Source organism: Sphaeroforma arctica (genome assembly GCF_001186125.1).
Source record: "Sphaeroforma arctica JP610 unplaced genomic scaffold supercont1.5574, whole genome shotgun sequence".
NCBI lineage: Eukaryota > Ichthyosporea > Ichthyophonida > Sphaeroforma > Sphaeroforma arctica.
In genome coordinates, this window is record NW_014034984.1 from 1 (window position 1) to 1,926 (window position 1,926).

The following is a 1,926-nucleotide window of genomic DNA, read 5'->3' on the forward strand; positions in this document are numbered from 1 at the left end:
ACACACACACACACACACACACACACGCATATATATAATATATATATAATATAATATATATATATATAGATATTTATATATATATTATTATATAGATATAAATATATATTTATATATATATATTATTATTATATTTAATATATATATATATATACATTTACAAATACACGTTTGCATATACTCACGTGTATCAACGACCTTTATTGGTGTAAACAGAGTGCACAGCCGCGCCAGCAACAGCCCACAACACTCGCGCAAATGACTGGACTGTCCCTAGAGCCATCAGCACCGGTGGATGACGCCGAGGCCTTCCCGTTGCGCGACTTTAAGTTTCCCACCAGCGATACCAGTATGTAAACAGTAGCAGCAAAACGTATTCGTATCTCGAATTAGGTGCGCACATTTGACAGCGTGGGTGTTTAGATCCTTTTACGCCGTGCCTCAATCTCACGCAAGGGTGGGAGCTTTTGGAGTACGTTTTTGTTGGAAGAAAGTTGGAAAAGTGAACTATAGATACTTGTATGTTTGAGTACGTTTGTATTCCAGTCCATGAACCAGCTTGCTGACCCGAAGTCGTTGGATTTTGGGTATATACTTGTACAAATACAAATACAAATACGAATACAAATACAAGTATAAATACAAATATGAATTTGAATATAAATATAAATAGATAAGTATAAATATAAATAGTGGTCACATGTTCGGATACTGAGTGTTCTGCTGTTTTCATTCACCTCTCTCAGGCGAGCCCGACGGTGACACGACGGTCGCTCAACACACGACGCCAGTCACACACGGCAATACATCTCAGCAGATCACACTCGCAGGGCGTAACGTCCATATCTTCTCACGCGATGTACAGTCACACACCGAACGCACCGAAACGAACAGCCACATCTCAAACCAGCCACACGAGGAGAGGGAGGGTAAGGGTAAAGGGAAGGCTGAGAGAGAAGGAGAGGTAGAGGTTATAAGCCATCAGGGGGCCAATGCCACACACACACAGGAACAAGAGGACCTACCAGATGAGATGTTCAAGGTCACAGCGGCGGATCTGCGTGTGCTGCTCAGAGACACACGCATGCACACGGACATGGACCGGCCGTTCCAGTTTAGTACTAAGCACGGCAGTGACGAGCTCAGTAGCGAGCAGAGGGGGCAGGTGACCACGTGTATACGGCTGATGGTGGGTGACCACGTGGCACAGATAGAGTTCAAAAGTACCGAACCTCTCAGCACGGTCGTGGGTACGCTGAGACTGGCGGTGGATGCCGCGTGTAGCAATGAAGTGATCTTCTTCACTACCCCGCCCAGATGGTAGGTATCTGTTTAGTGCAGAACGAGCTAAAATATGGGTTTTTTAGGGGGTTGTTTAGTTTAGAACGGGCTTTTTATGCGCCGGTGCTTGTCGGGGTGCTGCTGTGTATATGGCACGGAGCGTATAAGAGTTGCTCTGGCCTCTCACGTGAATACGCTCATCTTATATCTTGTACTCACCATACCCAGGTGTAGTTTCAACGTAGTTGTGTCTCCATGCACATTAATACTAATCACGTGCCGGGTATCTTTTAACGTAATTGCGTCTTCATGCACATTCATACTAATCACGTGCCTGGTATCTGTTACCGTATCTGCATTTTCATGCAAGTTCATACTAATCACGTGCCTGGTATCTGTTAACGTAGTTGCGTCTTCATGCAAATTCATACTACTCACGTGCCTGATATCTGTTAACGTATTTGCGTCTTCATGCAAATTCATACTAATCACGTGCCTGGTATCTGTTAACGTAATTGCGTCTTCATGCACTTCATACTAATCACGTGCCTGGTATCTGTTAACGTATTTGCGTCTTCGTGCACATTCATACTACTCACGTACTTGGTATCTGTTAACGTAGTAGTGTCTCCATGCACATTCATA

At 43.9% G+C, this 1,926-nt stretch overlaps 1 protein-coding gene across 1 annotated transcript; it reads left to right on the forward strand.

Moving 5' to 3' along the window:
- Window positions 1-746: 746 nt before the first annotated feature.
- Window positions 747-1,320, forward strand: SARC_15076 (hypothetical protein; the record flags this gene model as incomplete). Its single annotated transcript, XM_014290791.1, has 1 exon — window positions 747-1,320. A coding segment is annotated over one exon (574 nt), but the record flags the coding sequence as incomplete, so codon positions are not given.
- Between the last annotated feature and the right edge of the window lie 606 nt (window positions 1,321-1,926).